General features: G+C 43.9%; 1 protein-coding gene across 4 annotated transcripts in view; it reads left to right on the top strand.

Moving 5' to 3' along the window:
- MAPRE2 (microtubule associated protein RP/EB family member 2) overlaps window positions 1–21,267 on the top strand; it is a 142,777-nt gene extending 121,510 nt beyond the window's left edge. For all 4 annotated transcript variants that reach the window (XM_081078180.1, XM_081078178.1, XM_081078179.1 and 1 more), the window contains 3 exons: window positions 9,871–10,010; window positions 14,214–14,372; window positions 16,828–21,267. In XM_081078180.1, the coding sequence (XP_080934306.1) occupies window positions 9,871–10,010; window positions 14,214–14,372; window positions 16,828–16,902 (374 nt within the window). In that variant the 3' untranslated portion in view covers window positions 16,903–21,267. The remainder of the gene's footprint in view (window positions 1–9,870; window positions 10,011–14,213; window positions 14,373–16,827) is intronic.
- The last annotated feature ends 2,741 nt before the right edge of the window (window positions 21,268–24,008 follow it).

Raw genomic sequence — 24,008 nt, 5'->3', positions numbered from 1 at the left:
TTTGCTCCACTTCTCACTTGTCTGAGGTCCGACCTCCTCTGTGGCCTCAGACCTCGGCTCTCTTTGCAGGGAAGTCTGGGTAGAACAGTATTAATGGGAGACAACAGGTTTAACCACCATCAGAAAAACAACCTAAAGCACTGGTCTTGCCAATGGTAAGTCAATAGTGACTCTGACTGGACACCATAAAGTAATTGTGTTCCCCCAAAATGGCCATCTAAGTTTGTAAGCTTTTGCCTGAATGCTGTATGCTAGGAGTGCAGTGACACCTGTGATGTCATTGTCATGGTTACACCTCTGTGTCTTTATTCCCAGTGGGCTGGCTCAGTTTGTTAGGCTCTTTCCAGCCCCAGCTTTCCTCATTGCGACAGTAAACAGACAAGGGGGGTGCACCTCTAAATTATTGTTGGGATTCTGGTGTGCATTGTATTCATGGGGGTGAGGGATCCTCACAATTTCTAGAGAGAAAACGCTCTGAGAACAATTTAAAAACAGGAATTTTGAACTAAAATGGTGATTGGTTGGCATCTAATGTGTTTCAAGCACACTTAATTTTCTACCAAGACCTGAGAGGTGTGAAAAGTCAGAAGTTTGTTGACAGAAATATACACCGTGTTCAAATAACTATTTAAAAGTTAGAAATTTTAATACTCGAGCCATTTCAAGATGAAGAGTTCTTTTCTTGCATTTTTTTCCCCACTATGAAAAATTCTCTGAAGCCAGAGTGACTCAAGCAGAGCCTGGAAAATACTGGAGAATCACATGATGGCTAAAAATAAGCACATCGTCTCCAGCAGAGACAGTAACCAGGGCAGAAGTAACTTGGCCCGTGAATGCTCACCCTAGCTGGACATGCTTGGTGGAGTCAGGCCCTCTTGCCCATCGCAGGGGCCTGCTTTGTGACCACCGGTCAGGCACCAGTGCTCTCTGTGCAGCGGCAGCCACACCCTCACGAGGCCCCCGACTTCCCGGGACAGAACCAGTTATCACACTGTGTAACAACCCTTGAGCAGTGGATTGGGAGGGACACCAACAGACTCACAGCTCCTGTCACTGCCTGCTTTTCCTTCAGCCCTTTCCTTGGACTCAGTAGCTGATGCTGTTGATCACATACTGTCTTTATTGCTGTTAACATTACAAAATGTCGGTGGTGTAAAATGGCTTGACTTTTGGTGCCTGTTCTATACATACAGTATATAATAGAGTTTTCTAAACCAGAGCATTGCATATGCTTTGCCAACAAGAAAACAGAACTCGCCTTGAGCACTCATCTTTCTACCCAGGGGAATGAGTGCAGCAGCCTCCTCACTGGCCATTCTCTGCACAGCAGGCAGAGTGAGCCTTTTATAACCCGAGTCAGATCATGTCACTCCTTTGCTCAAAACCCTGCAGCGACTTGCCTTTTCCCTCAGAAGAAAAGCTGGCCTCCTGACAGTAGCCTGTGTGGTCCTGCATGACCTGCCTCCTCCAGTACCTGTCCGACCTTCTGTCCTCCCGCAGTACCCATGCTCCTCTGCTCCAGAGTCCGGCCTGGCTGTTGAGGAGGCCTTTGCGCTGGCCCTCGGCCTTACCTCTGCCTGGCATACCCTGCTTCTGCTATCCAGAGAGCCAACGTCCTTACGTCCCTCAGGGCTTTGCTCAGATGTAACTTTCTCAAGAAGCCCATGAAGAAGTAAAAGTTACTCCTGCAACGGGCATGTCCTGTATGGGAATCCTGGGAGTCGTAACTGTGGAGTGGTTACAAGAGATGTTAGCTTCTGTGAGGAATGAGCCTTGTGAGCCAGGACCCCTACGTGCCTAGTGTGGACCTGGCCCCCTGTGTCCTTGCTAGACTCCCGCCAAGAGGGCTTGGTGTTCCTGACCCTGTCCCTGTGAGTGGCATCGTGTTGTGTGGCCCCCGGAAGTCCTGTGGGTCTGAGTGAAGAGTTGAGACTAGACAGCACCCATGTTGGACACTTAGACTTTCCCCAAAGTTCTATTTAAAACTGCCACCACCCACCCCCTGCCCGGCACTTCTTACCCCTGCCCTACTTTTCTCTTTTCCACAGCATTTACCTTCTAGTTTACTAGGTCACTTACTAATTCATCATGTTATTGCTTATTATTTAATTCCCCCATTCAAATGGAAATTCCACAAGGACAGGCATCTTCTGTGTTTGATTCGTTGTTTCATCCAAGTAACTGGCTTGCCAAGTATACAGTAAGGGGTTAATAAATATTTGTCATATGAATGAATGAATGAATTGGAATAATTTTAAAAGAAGCACAGAGACTTCAGCTACAGGAGATGCATTTTCAAAAGAGACAGTGCTTGGAATGGCGGGAACCTATGCCTTGGAGCCCATTGATAGGTTATTAGTTGATACATTTTGGAAAGATTTTCTTTAAAGGAGTCTCATTTCCTTATTTCAGCAGTTTAGTTTTATTTTGCTAGTGTCTAAGAATGAGAAACCTATGTACTTTTTCATCATTTGTTGAGTCAGGTCTCATTTGCTGAGTAATAATAATGTAAGTTAACATTTATTGAGAATTTACTATGTGCCAAGCTCTTGTATAATAGCTTTTCGCGCATTGAATCATGTATTCTTCCCAACTCTGGGAAGTAGGCACTGCTATTCCTTCTTAAACATAAAGAAGTCCAGGTGGCAGTAAAAGTCACACCACCCAGCAAGTAGCTGAGCCGGGATTCCTATGAAGTCCGCCGGGATTCCTATGAAGTCCACCTGGCTCCAGGGCCCCCACTCTTACTGCCTCCCAAGGGCAAAGTGAAGGCTAACCAACTCCTCACTGGGTCTTCGTTCCCACAAGGTTAATGCTTTGTGCTTGACTGTTTGGAGTGCCCCCAAGCTCCTCAGAAGAGGAGCCTGCCTACTTTATGAGCTGACACTGAAGTAATGAAAAGGAAAATCCAGACTCCAGACGTTGCTGCTGGCTGCACTCATAGGACAGGCACCCTAAGGGCAATGAACTACTAATTTCAGAATAAAAGAACCAACTTCTTAGTGATTACATGAATCAGGGCATCCTGAAACCCTATGAAAACTCCATTTGGACTGAACTCTGGCCACCAAGTTTTCTTTTCTTCTTTTTTACCCCCTCAGAGAAGATTACAGAGTGTACAAAGTGAAGGAATGAAGCCACTTTTGATGGGAAGGATTAGCTCTTCCATTTGCAGTGATCAGAATTGTATGGGAAGTGTTTGTCATGTTGCAGTGTGATAGCTCACATGTCCGTGTAGTCACTTAGAAGACCCTCTTTCCCTGGGATTTTTCTACTCGCGTCAATGCAGCCCCATTCTCTTTCCCCTAGCACTGGCCTTACATACTTATTTATTTAACTAAGCTCATCTCCCTGAAAAAATAAAATCTATTTGTCAAGGTGAAGGAGATAAGGAAATAATGTCAGATCCATTCCAAACAGCTAATCAAAGTAGATGGGATATATCTTCTGCTATGTTTTAGTTCTTTGGGGTTTGGTTTGGTTTTTATTGACATATAACACATTTCAGGTGTACAGCTCAGTGATTTGGTATTTGTATTTATTAGAAACTGAACCTCAAATTAAGTCTAAAACATCCATCACTGCATAGACACATTTTAATCTTGTGAGAACTTTTTAGATCTACTCTCTTTGCAGCTTTCATACAATACAGTATTATTCATTGTAGTCACCATGCTGTACAATACATCCCCATACATTCATTTTATAACTGCAAGTTTGTACCTTTGACTGCCTTCACCCATTTCGCCCACTCCTCACCTCTTTGGGGTTTTTAATTGACTGAGGACCCAGAGGTGAAAGGAATATTCTCTCAAAGTAATGGATGATCAGTAAAGTGGTTGCTTCCTGTGTGTGTGTGCGCACGCACGCGTGCGCACGCACATGTTTTTAATGTCTCTGTGGTTCTTGTCAACAGTATTAATGTCATATTTTTAGCTCTTCTGTTTATGATTTTGGCAGACAGAATATGGCAGATTATGTGAGAAGAATTTCTAAATTCCATCAGCGCTCTGACCATGAAGGATAAACCAAGTACAGTGCTTTTATTTGCTTCATCGTTCTGAATTCATTGGGCCTTGTATACCCCAAATGTCTAATGTTCCATAGACATTACGCAAGCTGCTAATTATTGACATTAGACACAGTGGAGCTCTGGCTTCACGAAGGCAATGAATCAGGCCACGCTTTGTTTTTTACAACTATGGTTAAAATGTCTTAGAATCATATTTATGCCCCAAATCTTTAAGGCATTAATTAAGACACAACTGCTCAAAGACTAGCATTGTAAATCATCTCCATATCCAGTGGGTACAGTCAGAGAATTACAGGGACGTACACAGAATTTATGTCTATTTTCCTCTGCTTCTGAAACTCCTTTTCATTTTGAAAGGGAAAATTAGGGAGGGAGAGGAAAGCTTGAGGGAGAAACGATTCTTGTAAAACAGGGCTACCACTAATTATGTTTTCAGGACATCATCAAATGCAGCTTGGAAAAAAAATTGAAATGTTTGATAGTTGCAAGAAAAGAATCTATACCTGTATTACAGCCAAAGTAGCTGCACTCTTTTTAAAAGCCATTATGTAGGTGTTTTTCACATAATCATCATTGGGCCAAGAGTCATGGGAAGGCAGAGTGGCATCACCAGTGGACTGGGGGGTATTCTAGGAAACAGGAAGACAGCTATTGAGGACCCCAGTATCTAACATCAAGGACATTATTGGGTCACTTCACAAAGTTGGAATACAAATGGTATTTACATAAAAATATTATATCAATGTTAAATTTACTAACATTGATAACTATACAGTTTTCTGATAACATCCTTATTATAGCAACCCAGGTAAGTTGAGTATTTGGCACCCCCAAAAGCTTGTGGTCTTACACTTTAGAGAATGGTTTGAAAGAAGACAGTAAGACTTTTAAAGCAAATAAACAAAAACATCGTGGTTAATTGTCTAAGGAGGGTGATATACTGTAGAATATTGTTATTTATTCTAAAAAGTAAACCATGAAATCATTAAACATTGAACAAATGGTTTAATATTCATTTCTATAAATTTTAGTTTTGAGTATTTCTTCATGTCTGTTAATCATGTGATAGCTGTGAGGCGTAAATTACTTCCATATCAAATTACAGCTTGTGATGATTTGAAGAGTTCACTTTACATTCTTTTGAAAATGAGCTTTTTAGTTTAAGCCTTAATTGCATGTTTTTTAAAACTCTAAACTTCTGAAGATAAGCTCTGCCTTGTATCTTTCCTGTTCTTTCATTTCTTTGCATTTATCCAACACAAGGTATAAGTGTACAGTTAATAATGCTCATCTCTCATATCGTCACTCATCAGATGTTTACTTCCCTCTATTATCAGTTTCTTTCCAAACAGAATTTCAAAACCTCTCTCATTTTAAATTTCAAATACTGATTACTTAGTGGATCTGTTATTAAATGTTCCAAATGTGTTTTCCATTCCTTTCTTTCCCCAGCCTGCACCGCACCCTCAGTCAGGGACTGTCAGGGGTGGGGCAGAAGCTATTCTTTCATCCCTCTTGTAGCCTGTACAGGTGGTAGAGCATGGACCAAGCCGCCTCTACCCCACCAGCCCCGCCCTGCCCGCAGCAGGGGACGCGAAGTCTGATTTTCATTGCCTCCATCTTTCTCATCTCATTGATCCACAGGCTGCCTGCGTGTCTGCCACAGTGAAAAACCTGGGGCTCTGAGCCCCACCTGACCTTCACAAGACTCGTGAAACACAGATGCCACTTTAAGGCTGAGACTGAACCACAGTTTGGCAAGGCACCCCACACACACACAAGCATATTTAAGTAACAACGGATGTGTTTCCTCAAGAAGAAACAGGTTTTCCTGTGAGGCTACGTGCAGCTGGAACTGGGACAGCAGTAACTGCTGTCAGTAACTGCAGTCGCTCCGACCTCTGCCATGAGCCACGTCTCCCGGGGCCCTGTGTCGCTCCCGGCCAGCTTCTTCTGCTTGTTTATAATTTCCTTGCTCTGATAACCAGGCCTTGTATGGGTCTTCGGCTTGCCATGACCCCTTCTACTTTTACTTCATACCAAACTTTTCAGGCTTTTCTTCAAGCTGCATTTGATGATGTCCCGAAAATACAATTATAAGAACATGAGTGTGTCTGATGAACCTACTCTGTTATTACAACCAGCCACATTGTACTTGCTGAGTTGCTTAGGAAGGACCGCCTTGGGGGTGAGGGTGAGGGGTTCACGTGCTCCCTAGGGAAGTCCCTTCTGCAGGGCTGTTTCCTTCAGAGGAGACCAGTAAACATAGCAGAGGCTTGGACAGCCCGGGCACAACCTTGCTCCTCCCTACTCAGAGTTAACCATTTACTGACTGAATTTACCCACTTGAACTATTGTCCTGATTCCATAGATAAAGGACCTAAGTAATCAGGGAAGGTGATCTTGAAAGGAAACCAGGTAAGAGATCTCTTTCTGGGAAGGCTGGTGGTTTTTGTATGGTTTCCTTCGTGTACTGCTGGCTCTTCTTGTCAGTGACTTGGATGTTAGCATCTGCTCTCAAGCTTTCTCTGGTATCTTCACTGTGGATAGATACCTCTCCTAGCAGTTGTTTAATGATTGATAAAAACTTTTTAAGTATATCCTCTGGATCAGTCATTGTGATTGGTGTGGGAACATAAAGTGGTAAACAAAACAGACGCAACTCCTACCTCCTGGAGTTTGTCTAACAGGAGAAGTAGGCATTAAATAAATAACTACAGTAGTCCCTTAAATCCACAGGGATACTTCCGAGACCCCCAGTGGATGCCCGAAACCATGGATAGTACCAAACCCTGTATATACTACGTTTTTTCCTATACATACATACATACCTATGATAAGGTTTAATTTGTAAATTAGGTACAGTAAGGGATTGACAACAACAATAATAAAATAGAACAATTCTAACGATATACTATAATAAAAGTTATGTGAATATGGCATTAAGTAAAATAAAGGTTACTTGAACACAAGCACTGCGATACTGCGACCATCAGGTAGCAGAGGCAGCTACTCAGTGACTAATGGGCTCCGAGCATACAGTGTGTACACTGAACAAAGGAATGGTACGCATCCCAGGTGGGACAGAGCAGGATGGCGCAGGATTTCATCATGCTGCTCAGTCAGCGTGCAGTTTCAAACTTATAAATTGTTTATTTCTGGAGTTTTCCATTTAATAGTTCAGACAGTGGTTGGCCACGGGTTGGAACTGTAGCAAGCAAAACCGCGGATAATGGGGGGAGTACTGTATACCATTACAGCTGATAGCTGCTATGCTATGGCCTCCCAGAGCTGCAACATCTAAGCCGAGACCTAAAGGATGGCAGCCTTCGTCACTCAAAGGAGGGGAGGAGGAGTGTTTTAGGCAGAGGGAATACAGTCCAAATCGTACTCTATGATCATGTACACTGAGAATGTTGAATATGGCTGTGCCTGAGGATTCTTAGCTCAATGACCGTCACTCCCACAAGACCATGAGCTCCTGGAGAGCAGGGATTTCTACTACATAGCTCGTGGCAGGCACTTCACTAATATATATTTAGTAAATAAGACGTTGATCAGACAGTCTTTGATCTGCTCTGTGTTAGACTTTCTTTGTATTAAAAGATGACGTATTGCTTATAAAAAGGTCTGAAGTAACTTGATTTTTCAAAAGCTGCTTCCCCAGCTAGGCTGGCTGGTGGCTGTCCTTAGAGAAGGCTTTTTGCCAGGTCAGCATATTCTCACCCTGCCGCTCCTGCTGTTCTCCACACTGTTTTCTTTCCCTGTTGGCTTGTCCTTTAATTAAAGAACCTGGCCAATGGGACATGGACATAGTGTTCCAGGAGTGTTTTTGTATGGGCTTCTACCGAGATGAAGGAGCCTCACCTCTGTGTGTCAATCACAAATAAAGCAGAGCATCAGCTTCTAGAATCCTTGGGAAGTTCTTCTGCATACGTGAGATTTCTAGGTCACTGAAGAGCACCCTTTGAATACTCAAACTATTTTACGTCAGTCCCGATTTCATTGTTCCCATTTTAAAATATGTTCGAATATGTTCGGAGTTTCTCTTATTTTAAGAGTATGCTGTCAGTGCTTCTTGAGTGTGTGTATGACTTCGCGTCTATAACTGATGACTCCAGGTACCTGAAAACATACAAATCTAAATTTTATAGTCTTCCTGTTTGCTACTTTGTGATTAGGAGAGTGTTTGAAATGTGTCACAGCTGTCAGCACTCTTAGCCTTCATAACCCCTTGCGTCGTTCTCATCTGTTTGGTACTGATAAACTGTAAAGTTGGAAATTGTAAAACTGCAAACCATCTAACCAGCTTTTATTTGCTTGTTCATGTATTTATTTAAACATTTGTTCTTTCAACAAATATATGTTCAGCCAAGCATTGTGCTGAGCACTGGTGTTACAAAGCTAAATATGGCACGTTCCTTGCTGCCCAAGAGCCTTCCAGAGGAGCAGAGTATGGGGGGTCGTGGTGGAGATTTGGCCAATGGGAGCACACAGGAGGAGCACCCACAGTAGACAGAGCTGCCGCCTAGTCAGAAAAAGGGAATGGGTAGGCCCCGGTAATGACCCTGAATCTCTTAATTCATGACATACATAAACTTCCCTGCATAGACCTTATACCTTCTGTTTTGGCCGCTGAGGCCATTTCCTATGTCTGTGCCATGTTCTAGACAATGAGAGAGCCTATCATGAGCCACGCTCCAGATAGGTGAGGTCTTACCTAAAATCACTGGGGTTTTTCCCCCCAGTTTTTATCATTATTAGTGATACTGTTGAATCACTTGGTCAAGATGCTGATCCCCAGACTTCCCCATTGTAAAGGCATATCTTTTCCCTGTATAATCAGTCATTTATAGGCCAATAACCTTGATACGTGTGAATTTCTTGTTCCCCAAACACCTCTCACTTAATGTTTTCGAGTCCATCAATGAGCCTTTCCTGAGTCAGTCAAGAGTGTTGCAAAATTGTGATTTTTCTAGTTCTAACATTTTTTCTACTGCCAGTGTTCTGTAAAGATCTTTAGACCCATCTTTTGCTCCCCCTCAATAAAATGGACTAGACTTTTATGTAATTAATGCATTGTAATTCTTACAGCCTTTATTCTTTTTGGTATGCAAATTGTCCCAAGTGTGGCTATTTGGGAGCCCCTTCCAGCTGGCCCCTGTATCCTTTTACACTAATCCTTGAACACCTCCTTGCTTTGGACACAACACAGTGTTCCAGGCTCACCTTGTATTCTCCCTGCACCCACCGCTGCAATCAGCCATTTTTGGAGTAGCCATTTTATGCCAGAATAAAATTGAGAAACCAGGACTTGGGCAGCAGGAGTGTTCACTGCTATGGAGAGGTCATTGTCCGCAGGCTCGTTCAGTAGCTAAAGCCAGGCAATATGTTAACAACAAAAAACATACATCTGTATTGATATTTCTTCTGAAGTATTTATTATAAGATCTTTCTTTTCTTGTTAGAAACTCAACTATGGTGATGCTTGGAGCTTATCTAAGAGCCTTTCCTCTTTAAAAGAACTTAAAATCCCTTTGTATCTGTTACTCTTACCTCCCTGGAGGGAGAAAGGACAACTGCTTTAATCACGTAACTTGACGGAATAAAAAGACAGTGCTCAGAAAAATTAAATAAATTGTCCAAGATGACACTATCGTTTTATTGTGTGCACTCTTTCTATGTATATTTGTGCCACTTCTGTTATGGGAGGGGATTTCTGGCAGTATCTCCTATACATTTTAGCAAACCCCTTTTATAGACATATGCATTTACTATATGTCTAAAAAGCATTTTTACTGTTGCCAATATTTATAATTTATTCTGGTTACTTTCAGGTGCGGCTAAGTCAAGTCCAGCATCTAAACCAGGTTCCACACCTTCTCGCCCCTCATCAGCCAAAAGGGCTTCGTCCAGCAGCTCAGCATCCAAATCTGATAAAGATTTGGAAACACAGGTCATACAGCTTAATGAACAGGTAAAGCATCATCCCTGGCCCTGTCTCTGGGAGCAGTGACAGGTGTGTGGGGGCGGGGGGAGGAAGCAAACCCCTTATAGGCCTGGGATGAGGGGAGGGGAGGCAGAATTGGTGGCTGCAAGCAAGTAAGAATAGAAGGAATTTTTCGGGCAGATAAAATCAGTGGCCCATTCTGAATAAAAGATGTTAGTCACAAATCTCAAAGCTACACATGGAGACAGAGGACAAATGACTCAGCCCCAGGTAAATGCAGGCCAACCTCCCCTTCCACACATCAATGCTTGTCATGAGCTCCGGACTAGACCCTGGCCTATCTGTCCACTTCTGGCCAGTCTAGATGGTGTTAAGGGTTTTAGGGTTAGTCTCCTTCCTCCATCTTGCCTTCAGCAAATATTTGTTAAGTCTGTTCTATGTAACAGACACTGGGCTTGATGCTAATAACATAATGATAGCAAGACAGCTAGCTTCTCTCCCCTCATAGAACTTACTTATAGACAGCAATTGTACAAGGTGGGCAACGATGCAAGCAAAACCAAAAAAGTCTAACACTTCCCACAACAGCCAAAGTTTATTACCACAGGAGCACCGAACCCAATATTGGGGTGATCAGAAAGTCCACAGCTGTGGTTTCAGTAGAACCTTCCTTTTCATCTAATATTCTTCACCATTACAGTCAATCTAGCTCTGATGCCTTTGAAATGTTCTATATAAAAGCTTAGGTATGCTTTCTAGCTAACAATAGCTGATTTTGCCTAAATGTACATAGTTTTAAAAGTAATAAAAACAATTGGTAGGGGAGGGCCCAGTGCAAAAGCCACCTACCCTGGCCCTGAGTTAGCAGCAGGGCCTTTTATCCTGGTTTCTCCTACCCTTGGGAGAGGAGCCTGTATTTGAGGTCCTCAGACTGTTCCCAGGCCCCCTCACTGGGCCATTCCCCATGATTAATCTGATTCTTGATGAGCCAGCAAGAGTCTGGAAACAGTTTTTGAGCTAATTGTATGTTTGCAATCAAGAACCTAGTTCTAAAAGCAGGCAGTTGCTTAGCTAGGGTGTTTCTAGCAGATCTTTACAATTCTGGTTTAAATTTTAATGAAAAAGGGGACACCTTAAGTCATCCGGTGGGTAGGACTCTGATTTAGAAACTGTGGACTGTTCTCATTACCTGCTGAGTCTCAGTTTGAGCCCATATAGAATTTCTAGTAACGAGTTCTTCTCAGATGACAGGCCCTTAGGACAGCCGTAATGCACCCTGGGCCAAATGCCTCATGCTTTAAGCAAATGGGGTGGACATAAAAAGCATCAGGCGTGGGTCTGTAATACTCTGGATCTATAACTCTTTTCCCCTTAGGAGCTCAGATTCTTTTGGTATCTTTATTATCTCATATTTCTTCATGATTTCACTGCTCCCTATCGTCCTGTTCTACCACACCCAGGTTCCCAAACCTCCCACCCAAAGTGTGACCACGTGGTCCATCCTTCCCCTCTCTCCCTTACAGCCTTAGCCAAGGAGCCCCGCTTCCTCTCGTTGGGTTGGCTTTAGGCTCCCATGACCTTTCCAGTCACACAAAGAATGCCACATCCCCAGGGCAACCAGACCTTGCCCTACCATCCAAAATGCCACTTTGGAGAGGACAGAGTGAGAAAAGAGGAACACTCCAGTGGTCTTCCTTCTTCTTGTGTTAATTCCTTTGTTACTTCCAAAAGGCTTCACTCTCCTGCCTGCCCCCTGATGCATTCACTTCAAGGAAGAGTGTGCCTGTCCCCTACCCCCTGCCCTCAGAGGAAGGTCATATGCATCCTAAATTTGGAGCCTTGATTCAACAACTATTTAGAGAGCGCTTACTCCAGATCCAGTTCAGTGGTTATCTGTTACGGCTCCCTCTATTTTCTGTCCCTGAAGCCTGCAGGGTGTCCCCTGAAGCTGGTGGGGAGCCACACAGGCATCACTATGTTCGAACTGAGGCCACTAGGACAAGGAATGGCTGAGCGAAAATGCCTAAGCTGAAGAGTGAACAACAATAGTAAGGGAGAAAGTGACAAGTGCCATAAACTAGGAATTCTCATTTACTTGGCCTCGTGCCTTTATTCAGACAGTCTCTCGTGACATACTATAAAAGTACTACTGTGCTAGACAATTCCAAGGATAGAAATGAATCAAAAGATTTAGGGGAGAAAAAGACATCACTACAATAATTAGGGACAGTTTCTGGAGAGCGGGTTAGCAAACAGGCCTGGAATCACTGCTGTGGGGTCAGAGAGTGGGCATTGGTTAGCCCGGGCAGCCACTGTGGCCTGGAGGACCTGAGGTGTGTGGACACTGAGAGGGCGGGGAGAATCAGGAGAAGAAAACTTCTCGTCTCTTCCCCAGGATCTCTCCCCCTCCCACTGCGTAGGCTTCCGCTGTGACATGTGAGGGAGCAGGAAGGCATCAATCTTTATGAGTGAGACTGTGAAAATGGAATTTCGGTTGCCAATTGATCTTTCATCATATAATTTAGCTCCTGTGGGCTTTTACTAGAGAGTGTTTATAGCTGCACATCTATTACCTAATGCGTCTGGAATACCACCAGAGGCTGGCTTGGGCTGGGTATTTCTACAAAAGCCTCAGCTCTTTGCTCATCCTGCAGCCCAAGGCACTCTGGAGGCAGACAAACAGTGTCTGTGGGTCAGATGCATCCAGAGACCCTCCTTTCCTGTTCAGGGGGAGCTGGCAGATACCTAACCTGCTGCGGATCCATCTGCTGGTACCAGTTCAGGCTTCAGGTGGATTCTGTGGCCGAGCCTGGGCAGGGCCCAGGCAAGAAAGCGAGAAAGGATTTCTACAACAAAGGGAGTTTTCTTTTCCCTGGAATTCAGTCTGTTGGTTGCCGTCAGTTTTTACCAATGTCCAAGCCATGGTATGATCAGAAATAGGAGTTAAATGTTAGCAAACCTGTGCTTCGCTGCTTGGTGAGCAGCTACCAGAGGGTGTCAGGGAGATGAGCTCAGAGAGCGTATCCCTGAGTCTCACGGGATGGGTACACATGTACCCGGTGTGCAGGAAGTTCTGAACGGACGCTGCGTGTGCTCAGTACATATTTCAATAAATCACTGATTCCAGACAGATAAATAGCCTGTACAAAGATCCAGAGTGACTAGAAAGAAGAAAGTTTTCCATTCCAAAAGTAATTTTTGGAAATTCAGTTAAGGGTGATTTTTAATATACTGAAAGAGATTTTACCTGAGGGGAGCCATGAAAGGCTTAATTTACCATCTAAAGAATATCGTCTGTATAAATAGAAAATGCATAAAGGGTAAAAGAAACCTGAGGGATTCTCAGAGAGCAGGACCAGGTGACAGTTTGGGACTGAGTACAGCTGCCTAGGATTTGAGCTCAGATCGTTTTACACGCCCTTCAGTGTTTCCTCAGCCCGAGCCCAGGTGACAGCTCTGTCGGTCTCTGCCTCTCCATTGCCTCCTTCCTTTCACTAGCACTGTCTCTGTAGCCACTGTGAGAGGCTGCACAACACTGGAAGGTCCTCGAACCAGCATGAACGGGGAGAAAACAGGAAACAAAGGCTATTTTGCTGTGGGAATGGAGCTTCCATCTCTTCCCACCTTTCCAGTGAAAATCTTCCACAAAGCCAGAACTAGAGAAATTAAGACAGATGCAGCCAGGCTTTTTAGTCTCAGCCAGGTTTCCTTATGTAGCCAGGACCCAATTTCTCCGGAGACAGCATTTGTCTAGTTTAGCTCCACATGTGTATGATCTAAGGCTGACTGTTAATGCAAGTGATCTGAAGCCAGAAGTGTCCTCAAAATACATCTAAAGTAACCACAGTGCGGGCCTCCTTTCCCTCTTCTCCCTCCTCCCATGAGGATGGACAAGGCAGGAGAAAGAGGTACTCTGGCCCGTATTAGCCGGAGAGGAAAGCTTACTCAGAGCCTGGATAGAACTGGCTCCAGCAGAACGATCCCTCTGACCCTGGTTAATAAACACGCCGCTGACGGAGGGGAATGACTAGTGTGCTGTTGAGGTTGGACGTTCTGGCCCAGGCTCAAGCTCCAAACAACAGCCTCTTGTTTCTCCCTCAGACTCGCACATCGGTTATTGTTGCATATCTGCCTTTTCATGTTTTGGGTCTTTATACGCAGGCATAGTTCATAGTTTATTTCTTATACTGTATTTGGGGGTTTTTCTTTTGCACCCTCACCCCCTTGCAGGTACATTCATTAAAACTTGCCCTCGAAGGCGTGGAAAAGGAAAGGGATTTCTACTTCGGAAAGTTGAGAGAGATTGAACTACTCTGCCAAGAACACGGGCAGGAAAATGATGATCTCGTGCAGCGACTAATGGAAGTTCTCTACGCTTCGGACGAGCACGTAAGTGTGAGGCGCCCTCAGCGCATGTTCTGAAGTGACACTCATGGTCAGAGTGCCGTGACCGATGTGCCTTAGGATACTGCCCTGGGACCTCTGTGGGAATGACGGCTCAGCCAGTGCATTTGAGATTCCTGGAGGAATAAACAGCAGTGTCATCTGATCCACTGACCCATGCCTATGGGACATGCATCCATAAATTAAACTGGGAAGAGATGGGTGGACATGGAGGGGGGAGAGTGTACAGGGACTTTGATTGAGAAAAGTAGGCTTGTGCAGCCAAATCTCAAGTGATTTTCAGCTGTCTGAGCAAATGAAAGTAACAATGTGCGTAAGGATTATTTCTTCGTGAAAGATCAGAGTGTAGTTAAAGGAGAAATTGATCTAGACACTTTTTTCATCCCCATAAGCCCCATGACTGTCTGTTTTTATTTCATAGCTGGTTGTCTTGGTTACTCATTGCCAGGACAGACCAGCCCTGTGGGACAACCCTTTGTTGAAAAATACTTCTAGAAGGCCTCCTCTGCGGGGAGGTCCTGCCCACTGGGGTTGCTACTCATGAGTGAGTGTGCAGAAGGAGACCCCAAGTGTGGCTCCATCCAGTGATGGAAAGCAGATGTGAGGAGCAGTGGAGGAACAAGAGAAGCAAGGAGGCAGATCTCCCCCCAACCCCTGTTTGCCGGGGCTGGAAGGGAAAGGCCCCAGCAGCTGGCAGCAGGAGTGGGAGCCTGATGGGGCTTCACCTCCCACAGGGCCACGCTGGAAGGTGAGAGAGGACGGGCTGGGGTCTCGAGCTTCTCACACGGGGCTGAAGCTGGGAGAAGTGCTTGTGTCTGTTTGTCCGGGTGTCCTATGGATGCTCTGTGGGTTCTGTGGTTAAGCTGCATGTGTGTTAGTTGTTCCACAGAACGCAACAAGCCACTGGCAAGTTTACTTTGTTTTATTCCAGCCGAACACCAGGCAAATGTTTACTCCATGTGAGATTAAAATCCTAACTATGAATTTTTCCTCAAGTATAAGAAACCATGTGGGGTTTGGGGACGTTCCACCCCTCTTTTCATTTTCCCCGGATAGTTTTTCATCTTCTTTCTTGGTTATCATTAGCTCAGACTATAGATTTTTGAAGCCCTGAGAATCTGTCTGGTCAAGGCCCAGAGACAGTGATGGCCTCACAAAATATGGTTCTCAAAATGTTCAGATCCGATGGAAGAAACCAAAGGTTGACCTGTCGTATGTGTGTACTACCCAAAGTGGGATGGACATGAAGTTCTATATGTAGACAGTGCTTTGTAGTCTGGTAACAGCAGATGAATTAAGGTGGTTCTCTCCACAAGCTTGTTAGAAGCTAATGCCTATGAGGGATACACAGCACTGTGAGCCTGAGTGAACCGTGCTGCCATCTGTCCATCACGGTGTCCGTTAACCAGGAGGAAGGCAGCATGCAGGATTAAATCTTCCCAGCCCTGCGCTTCCAATGGGTGAAAAGGCCTGGTTCTAACTTGGAGCCAGATCTCATCCCAAGAGGGAGTCCTTGTGTAAGAACACCAGCAGATGAACCCCAAAGTAACGGTTGACATAGACCATGACATCCTAGCTAATGGCAAGCAGGACTCACCTTAGGCAGGAGTTCTTGCCTCCTGGGTCTGCCTAGAAAACTATACTCAGCTTCTCTTCTACCCTTCGCATGACCATCAGCACCTCCACCGCAACCCCACACACCCCAACTTGCTGCAGTCTGGATTCAGAGAGCCATTCTTTCAGTGTCTGGGCAATGAAAGCAGAAACCCCAAGCAGAAGTGATACTTTAAAGCATTATCAGTCGTTAAGACTGAATAATGGGTTTAGCAGGTCCTCTCCTCACCTTACCACTCTAACAAGTTGCTTCTCTAACAAGCTAACCCTGTGTCGGATGAGTCAGATTATGACAAGGAGTCTGCTTCAAGCCCGCATGCTTGAAGGATGCGAGAAGGATGTCAGCAGGACAGGAAACAGGAAGCAGATCAGAAACTCCACGTCATGGGCTGTTAGTGTCAGGGTGACCATCTGACACACTGCAGGGGCCTGGGGCTCTGTGCTGTGTCACAGCAGATTTATTCCCAGTTCTCATGATGTTTTTCAGTGATTGTGTTTGGTTTACTCTTCTACAGAGGGTAGGAAAATAAGTAGTAAGTTCTGTGACGATTTCCTTCCAAAACAGAAGGAAAAGTTTGGTGCATAAAGCCTGATGACTGTGCTCTAGAATGATCTGTTCTGTGATGGAGCAGGGAAGCGAAGGCATCCCCGAGTGTGTGCATTGGCTCTGGAGAGGAGGAGGCACTTGCGTGGCGACTTGTCCCTTGGCCCGTATTCCCCACCACCTGGCGACGCCGTGCCGGGCAGTGATCACGGGGTTGGGGGCACTGCAGAGCCCCTGACACAGTAAATTGTTTCAACCGAAACTTCTCCCCCTGCCCCGCAGGAAGGCCACCCAGAAGAGCCGGAAGCAGAGGAACAAGTCCACGAACAGCAGCCCCAGCAGCAGGAAGAGTACTGAACCGTCTTGGCAGCTCTCGACACTTCCATTTTGTGTGGGAACTTTTCTTCTGGAGAATTGGAACACGTGTGGCCTCAAGCTCAACAGAAACCAGTTGTTCCCAGTCTGCCGGTAACATCACCGCGCTGTCGCATATGCCAGCCACTGCACTCAGTTCCCATTTCCTTTGCCAAGACACATTAGCAGCCAGCCATTTGGCGGCCCACCTGAGAGATCATGGGGTCACAAACTTTCAACTTCGCCACCTGGCTGCGTGAAATTGGTTCTGCTCTTTTCATTTCTTTCCAGAACAGCTCTCCCCACCCCACTACCACCACCAACACCCCCTTTTTATCCTGGTGTGAAACAATGGTAATTTGATATATGGTATTTATATTGGCATTTCTCAACCCAGTGTCACTAGATGTCACACACATTTGTGGTGCTTTGATGTTTTTGCAAGTCTAACCTCTGAACATAAATTTGGTTTAAATAATAAATTGGAACAAAGGGAAAGAGATACTTGATATGAAAGCCATAATGACAGTGACTTGTTTCATAGGGAAAACAGAGTCAATTTCTCCCTCTACTCGCAACACTAAAGGGAAAAAAAGAATGGAATCAAAATTAGGACTTCAGGGCCCAGCAGTGTTCATACGTCAGCATGTTAGACAACCACACAGTGTGTTGTTAGTTTTTAAAGACATTCACTCAAGGAAAACACCATCTCAACTTGGCCCTCTAACTGCTTGCCCCTCCCCTCCCCCCACCCAAGTTTCCATGCTGTTTTCTTTCTCAGGGTCCTCTTTGGTGGGCAACCACTCTCCCCAGGAAGCTGTCATCAGTTATCTGCAGTCAAGAGGGGATCTGCATAGGTACAGGTCTTCCTGCCTCCTTATGTGAGGTTCCGTGCCAACCCTGTCATCCAACTAGGGGACTAAAGAATCCCTGCGGGCTGTGCAGCCCCGAGTGTCAGAGTTCTGCCTCATGCTGTACACTTGCTGGAAGTGAAGACCTGATTTCTAGGAGTATAATTCCAAGGGAGAATCATGGTTCTGAAGTCTGGTGTTGACACTGGAATGACAGCACAGAATAACCTATGACTCCCAGTACCTTCTGGAATAAGGAATTTCCCCTCTTTATACTGCGGCCCTCCTTGTCATTGACCTTTGCTAAACCATGGCAATTCATAAATCGAGGATACATTAATGAATTAAAAGCATTCCTTATTTTTTTAACTAATATTTGCACATTTTCTTAGTATCTTTCCAAATCTTTGCCTCTTTATTTTTTTTCTTTGACAGATGGGATTCCTTCCTGGATCAATTCATTTCACTTGGTTTCTAACTTTAAATTTACCTTCACTTGTTATTTGACTTAGCAGGTGCCACCAAAACAACAAACAACTGTGCCCACCCCACTTTCCTCTTAACTGAAAAGCTTAAAATAAATTTCTGAATTCTGTATCATGCAGCTTTGACATTTCTTTATTAATTGATGAAATACTGATTCTAAATTCTAGCATTGAAGCTTTCCACCAAAAGAAGTCTTCTCAAAATAAATCTTTTACAGCAAAGTGGTATTTGAGTTATATGTGAAAAAGATTGCTTGTATTTTTGAGGTTATTACAACACACTGTGCAGAATTGGACAGATGTTCTGTGGTGTTTGGTTTCCCTCTCTTCTCTCTCCTGCTTGCTCTGCGCTATAATCGTAGCTCCTTTCTCTCAGGCTGGACAGCCTGGCTCTCAGCAGTGACATCCTCCCACACCTGATTTCAGGTAGTGGTCGTGCTATATACGGCATCATGCTTAACGGTGTGTTCCCCCACGTCTCTTGCACTCACTGAGTTCCCTTTTTTTAAAAAAATAGCTTTTATGAAGAGGCACAATAAATAATTCCATGCAGCTTATACTAGGGTGGTTCCTACCCAGTTCTTTGCCTTCCCAGGACAGCTCAGTAATACCCAGTGCCAGGTGCACATGAGACAAACTCCTGTCACGTACATGTACACGATTACTGTGTAACTTGCATAAGCCTCCCCAGTGACAGCCACTCAGCCACTCCATTTCCCCCAAATCTCCAACCTTCTCAGCTGTAAACATACTGGCCAGATAGCTTCCAAAGATACGTTCCTCGGTCATCATACTTCATTCTCCTTCCCAGAATCTTGGGGCAGACAATTTATGGAGAGAAGATCTATAAATTCTTCTTGCTGTACCCACCTGAGACATTTTCCATTGCGCTGTATCACATGTGACAGCACTGATACCTTGGGGAATCTTAAACAGCCAAGTTTCTCAGTCCTCTTTGGCTGCAGCTCTTCTGTCCAGACCACCTCTCATTTGCCAGGCCTGCTACTTTCTCCCTGATGACTGTACCCCATCGTTCCCTCATCTCGGCATCCAGGGCACGCTTTCCTCCATGCCGTCCTCCCAGCATGCATCATTGCTGGGCTGAGAAGTCATCCCTTAGTGTGTGCCCTGCTCCTCCTCTCAGAAGCCGGACTTCATTCTTAGTCTCCCCCTCATACCCACTGTGGCTGGTTATAGCACTTCCGCTGCTCATGTCAGATGGGAAGTGATCGAAGCAGGGGGCAAAGAGAGAGCCCGTCTTCTAAGCAGAAAAGCAGAAAAAGAAAAGACAAACACCCTGTTGACCTGAGAGAAGTAAATTCCAGAAGGGAACCAAGAACTCCTCCCTTCCCTGGTGAGTATTTCCATTATTCCGTTAAGGTTTAATATGCATTCAAATTACTTTTACTAAATAGTACACCATAAAGCTTTTGTTATATATTAAATGTAAACTGAAAGGAATGTAAACATATGTATTGTTAATTATAAATATAGATAAGTAATGACATAATAGATGAAAAGGTCTTATTCAGATGTATCACATTCATTTTACATTACCCACCTACTGTCGCATGGTAGAATAGCTTTTTGTCTCTGAATATGTGAATAACTTGACTTGCGGTTATCTTTTTACATATTTAATAAAAAAAAAAAGTATACGTTAAAATCGGCTTGGATCTATAGATTCTTACATTTTTACGCTAAAGGCTGCCTTTTGAGTGAGCATGTGTATGCGTGGCTACTTATGTGGATTCACACACTTACCTGTGTTTCATTATGATCCACACAGCGGGGTGAGGGGTGGAGTCTTTGTTTTTCTTGATGACAAAGGTTTTAAAAAGAATTACAGATTAGTGTTTGATATCAAATGTAGCAGCTGTAACCTTTTTAAAAAATTTACCGAAAATAAAGATAAACCATCCCCTTAGGAAACATTCCACTTGCAAGCAAAGCAAAGCCAAGCCAAGTTCCTGCAGGTCCAGCCTGTTCCATCCGCATGGGACAGGGCCAGCCGAATAGGAGACTGGGAGAAGCAGGCAAATGTTTCAAAGTAAAGCTTCGTGCAAAACGACCTGTGACTGGCAAAAGCTCTTTGATTCAGTGTATTTCCTTCCTCTGGTTTGTTGACTTTACTAGGAATGAGTTACAGACATAAATGGAATACAAAACTTCTCATAAATTAAAATGTATTTTAATCTGATCCAAATTCACAGCTTACTACTGGGATATTCTTCCAATCTATTTATTATGCAGATAAAATGTGACCTGCTACCAATGGGACTTTTTTTTTTTAATTAATACCAGCTTAAAAGTTTGTTCAAGGCAGAGGCACAGGTGAAAAAATCAGTGTATTAGAACTGGGCCAGCGAGCCGCCTGTAGGAACTGAGGAAACCGTGAGGTCAGCCTGCTGAAGACGCCCAGGGGCCTGCAGGTTACTGAGGTTCAACCAGTACCCATTCACCCTGAGGGATGCTGGCCTTCCTGATACTGCTTTCAAGCACCACCTAGAGGCCAGTTTTGTTTCTATACTATCCTTTGGCCCCTATTTTCCATTCACTTGCCTTTACCCTAAGAACAGAGAAGTGGGAAAAATAACAGAAAACAGAAATACTACCACTCTTCTCCACCAAGATTCATTTCTCCACAGGGTGCGCTTGTGACGGAAGTCTGTGATCTGTGACCTGGGCTGTGACATGTCATGCTTAAAGTATGTTTCCATTTAATTCACCAACACTGGGGTTTTGAACACTGGATAATGCACCTAAGACATTTGTGCATAGTCAACAATATGTGTGATTCATCTCACTTAAAAGGCACACTGGTGGACTGTGACATACCCATTGTTAATGGTTCAAAAGTGGTGAAATACTACCATATTTGCTTCAGTTTATTAAACCTGAGATCATCTCTAAAAATGTAATGTGCTCCTACTGGTATCATGGGGAGGCCCTTGACTGGGTTGGGTAGGCAATATAATTCCTCAGAATTCAAGTTATAAAATGACATGCTTTAAAATAAAGCATACAGCTTCACTCTGACCTTTGTTATTCTTCCTCTAAACTTCTAGAACACAGCTGCTATGATCCTTGTGGCTGTTATCACTGGGAAACATTCACTGACCCAACTTCATAGTGTTGTCAAGCAGCACACATGTGAAAGCATCTTCCTGGGTGTCTGATAGCTCTTGTTTTGCTGAACTGGAAACTCAGACATTCTCCATTCATTGGAAGAGCTCTGGCCTTACTGCCTAAGGGAAAGCAAAGCTTAAAAGCCATTGGGCCCCAGAGATCCCTCAGATGGCATCAGGACTACAGATCACAAGACTACTTACTCCAGGGCAGACCCTCCTTCTCCAAAGCGCCGACCTGGACCCCACACCTGGTATAGGGAAGGTTTACACAGACAGTGCATTTAGGGTCTTGCTTCCTGTGTTGGGTTCAGAACTGTCACAAAAAGAGAAGGCCCGGCCAAAACTGATTTGTTGAACACCTTTTTTTCTCCACTGATAGAAAAATGCTTGCCAAGTTTTCATTTCTTAAACAGGTTTCTCGTGGTATTTTGGAACTATTTTGTCAAGACTGGGTGTAAATTGTTTTTAAAGGGCCGGGCAAATACACAGTGGGAGAAGACAGATGTTAAATAACATGTTAACATCCCTTTGAATTTGTGATAGTCTGTAGGTACCTAAATGTGTTCTTTCTCAGAGAATAAAAAAGTTAAGCACACACATCCTTTTGTGTAGCAAACATCCCTTGTATTTTTACACTATAGTATTTCTTTAGGTTTTGAAGGTTATCAGTATAATATAACTTCTTTAAAAATTGTTTAAAGTCGTGTTTATCTTATTCATTAAAACGTTTTGTTCAAATGTGGCTGCTCTCATACCTTAAAGGCCACAGAAAGTCACTTTAAATGTCAGGCTAAGTTTTCTGAGAGAGACTCAGGGACCTTCCTGTGTCTTAGACACAGACACGGTCAGCTGAGCTTAAAAAGCGGGGTGGGGGTGAGAGAAGGCAAATGTGAATTTTACCAGAACATTTTCATTTTTTCTTAAGGGAATGGTTTTGAAAATAACATTGCAAGACACTGAGCCGTCTTACATAGCTTATCTAGTTTTCCTTTTTTAAATTTCGGTACCATTTACTTAGGGATGGAAAACATATTCCTTTTAAAACAAAGATTGAATAGGCACAGACTGGTTGTATTTGTCATACCCATAGTAGATCTAAAAGGGCTTAAATGTAATACTTTTTCCCTCCTGAGAATATAATGTTGGAAATTGACAGACACCTGCTTATATCTCCACCATATTTTCTAAGCAAATACTGTATTGACAGTGTAGCTAACACCTAGTTAGAGCACAGGATTCTATTAGCCACTGAGTTTTTAAAAGAGGACCCAAACATATTTGATTTGAAAACACTCAGCCAGTTTCTATACAACTTAAAAATGATAATCACACTCAATACATAACACACTCAATACATAACATTATGCAATAACTTCACTTAACTCCTTAACATCCTAACTGATGAGAATGATTGTCATACTCTGGCACATGTCACTGTGATATTCTGGTACCCAAACTGGTTTCCAGCCTGCTGTGAAATGCCTCTCCTATTTTCTTAGGTGATGATGCTAAATTCCACAAAGAAAACAAAAAGTGGTGAATTTATGTGTAGAAGTGCCCCCAAACCTGGTATAGATGTGCTTTGGAGCTAAACTTCTTGTAGGCTTTTGAAAGCCTAGAAAGAGGGCTCCTAAACAATTGTACCTGTCAAACCTGTGCCTAAAAGGGCTTTCAGCTCCCTGGGAGCTCCCCTAGTTCCTCCTCAGTGGGAGTCCGTGATATCAGTTTCCTACTAAAGGAAGGAGGAGGGAAGACCGGAAAGGGGGACAACGGTATGAGAGGTGATGTGATTCCTCTTGCCTGCTAAGCCATCTAAGAATGATCCTGTAGCCTTCAACTCACTTGTTCCTGTTCTGAAAATAGCATGGTAAGGGACTTGATCGCGTCATCAGCCCAGAAGCCACCCAACAAGAACAGATTAGCTTGAGGTAGGAGCTGTGTGCTTGCTTCATAGGACAGGTAAGGTAAGAACCGAGGCCCTGGGGAGGTGGGGGAAGGGAGGCCAGCAGAGGCAGGTGTGGGCAAGAAGATCGTACCAAGGCTGCAGCTATAGCACAAGAGAAGCTCCAGGTATCTTGCCCATGACAGGTCTTTGGTTATTTGGCCCATTAATATTACTCCTCTGGATAAACCATGCCCTGGAAACTAGGGAAGGAAATGGCTGCTGCTTCACAGAAAGGGTGTTTATTCCTGGTCATGTTTTTTCACTGAAAAGATGTGTTTTCAAGTGTTGACTCAATTGTCTCCCCAAGAAGAAATAAAGGGGAAAATTACCAAACCTAGCCGCTCTTTAAATTTAAAACATATAACTAAGCAAACTGCTAATACAAAAGAGCCAAAAGAAAGTTTTAAGCTAATATATATATATATATATATATATATATATATATATATATATATATATAACATGTAAGTGAGGAAAGCAGAGTGAAGGGAAAGTGAGGAGGGAGGGAGAAAACAAAGCTGTAAGTACAGTGAGGGGCTTCACACGTGCCCTAAGGTCTCTAGACTTTACTAGGACCCACGGAAAAAGTTACCTCTGAGCATTGTAGTGTCAACACAGGGAGGTAATCGTCACTCAGTTTAAAGCGTCCATAAGCTGAAACAAATTGGTCGCTTATGAATACAGATACTTAGGCCTA

This window comes from Rhinolophus hipposideros, assembly GCF_964194185.1.
Source record: "Rhinolophus hipposideros genome assembly, chromosome: 17".
In the NCBI taxonomy this organism is placed as follows: domain Eukaryota; kingdom Metazoa; phylum Chordata; class Mammalia; order Chiroptera; family Rhinolophidae; genus Rhinolophus; species Rhinolophus hipposideros.
Note: the sequence above shows the minus strand (reverse complement) of the source record. Positions and strands in the feature narration are given on the sequence as shown.